The sequence below is a fragment of the Camellia sinensis genome, chromosome 10 (assembly GCF_055761805.1).
Source record: "Camellia sinensis isolate YWXY chromosome 10, ASM5576180v1, whole genome shotgun sequence".
NCBI lineage: Eukaryota > Viridiplantae > Streptophyta > Magnoliopsida > Ericales > Theaceae > Camellia > Camellia sinensis.
The window spans coordinates 181,854,025-181,855,228 of record NC_138970.1 but is presented as its reverse complement, the minus strand read 5'-3'; the positions used below and the strand labels follow the sequence as shown (position 1 = coordinate 181,855,228).

The 1,204-nt window shown below is 44.9% G+C and overlaps 1 protein-coding gene across 1 annotated transcript; it reads left to right on the top strand.

The window, feature by feature from the left end:
* Window positions 1–427: 427 nt before the first annotated feature.
* On the top strand, window positions 428–1,003 carry LOC145800921 (uncharacterized). The gene has a single exon (XM_082890682.1). It carries the CDS (start codon window positions 428–430, stop codon window positions 1,001–1,003), a length of 576 nt encoding a protein of 191 aa, XP_082746808.1.
* Window positions 1,004–1,204: the final 201 nt, after the last annotated feature.

The following is a 1,204-nucleotide window of genomic DNA, read 5'->3' as shown; positions in this document are numbered from 1 at the left end:
ATCGGCATGTTCAAGAGAAGGAGTTTTGTTTTGAAACGATGAATGAAGGGAAGTCAAGAAGACTCATAACGACACTGGGAGCAGCGCACCAAAAAGGCTGAAATCCGTTGACAGCCGAGCTCCTAGACGGACTAAGGAGGATTTGAGGGACTACCTCTGGAGAAAGTGACAAGATGCTGAGATTACATCTCCGGTCAAGCCGAGAACGCCGTTCTCAGTAGAATTAGATAAGTTTGAGGCCCCAAAAAGGTTCCACATGCCGAGATTCCAGATATACGACGGTAAATCCGATCCTAACTTTCACGTCGGCTTATATTTAAACTCAATGGCACTATATACCAGGAACGAACCGTTGCTCTGCAAGGTATTCCCTTCATCCTTTGGGGAAATCACGTCAGATTAGTTTCACAAATTGCCGAAAAGAACTATGAAAAGTTGGGAAGGCCTTGCCAAGATGTTTGTGGCCAGGTTTGTTACAAACAAACTACAGCCGTTGAGGGTAGACTTCCTGATGGCTCTGAGAACTGGCGAGGATAAAAGCCTCAAGGTCTATGCCAAAAGGTATTATGAGGTATTTAATCGAATACCAAGGTGCAACCAAGAGTTGGCGGTCGTATCTTTTAAAAATAGCTTGAATGATGACTGTATGCTTCGAAAGTCACTAGCAAAACCTCTACTTAAAAGTACGGAGGAGCTAATGGCCAGGATCAAGAAATATGCAAGAGCCGAAGAGGATATGCCGGGGACAAAGGCGTCGAAACAGGAAAAAAGAAATGGCTTGCCGAAGCAAGGCCGAGGAAATACTAGATATAATAGGCAAGAGACAGGACTGAGGGTTGCACAGGCAGTCACCACCGTATTCCGAATTTCGGTTTATAAAGTTCTGGAAAGAATTAAGAACCAACTGTATTATAGAGCGCTAGAAAAGATTCCTAGCGAGTTCATGGGAAGAAGCCTGGGAAAGTACTATGATTACCACAATGAAGATGGATACCTGACATAGGGTTGTAGAGCCCTAAAAGTGCATTTGGAAGATCTGGTAAGACAAGGTCACTTAAGGGACCTAATAGATGAGGCCAGAACAAGGGAAGAGCAAGTAAGGCTACCCCAAGAACCAGCAGCACCACCTTTACCGGCACCGCAACCGCAAGCAGATGAACCTCGAGTGATCAATGTGATTCATTTGAAGGTCAATGAGAACGAC

What these genes read in the sequence shown, in the direction of transcription:
- LOC145800921 (XM_082890682.1), top strand. Translation starts at nt 428, where the DNA reads ATGAAAAGTTGGGAAGGCCTTGCCAAGATGTTTGTGGCCAGGTTTGTT.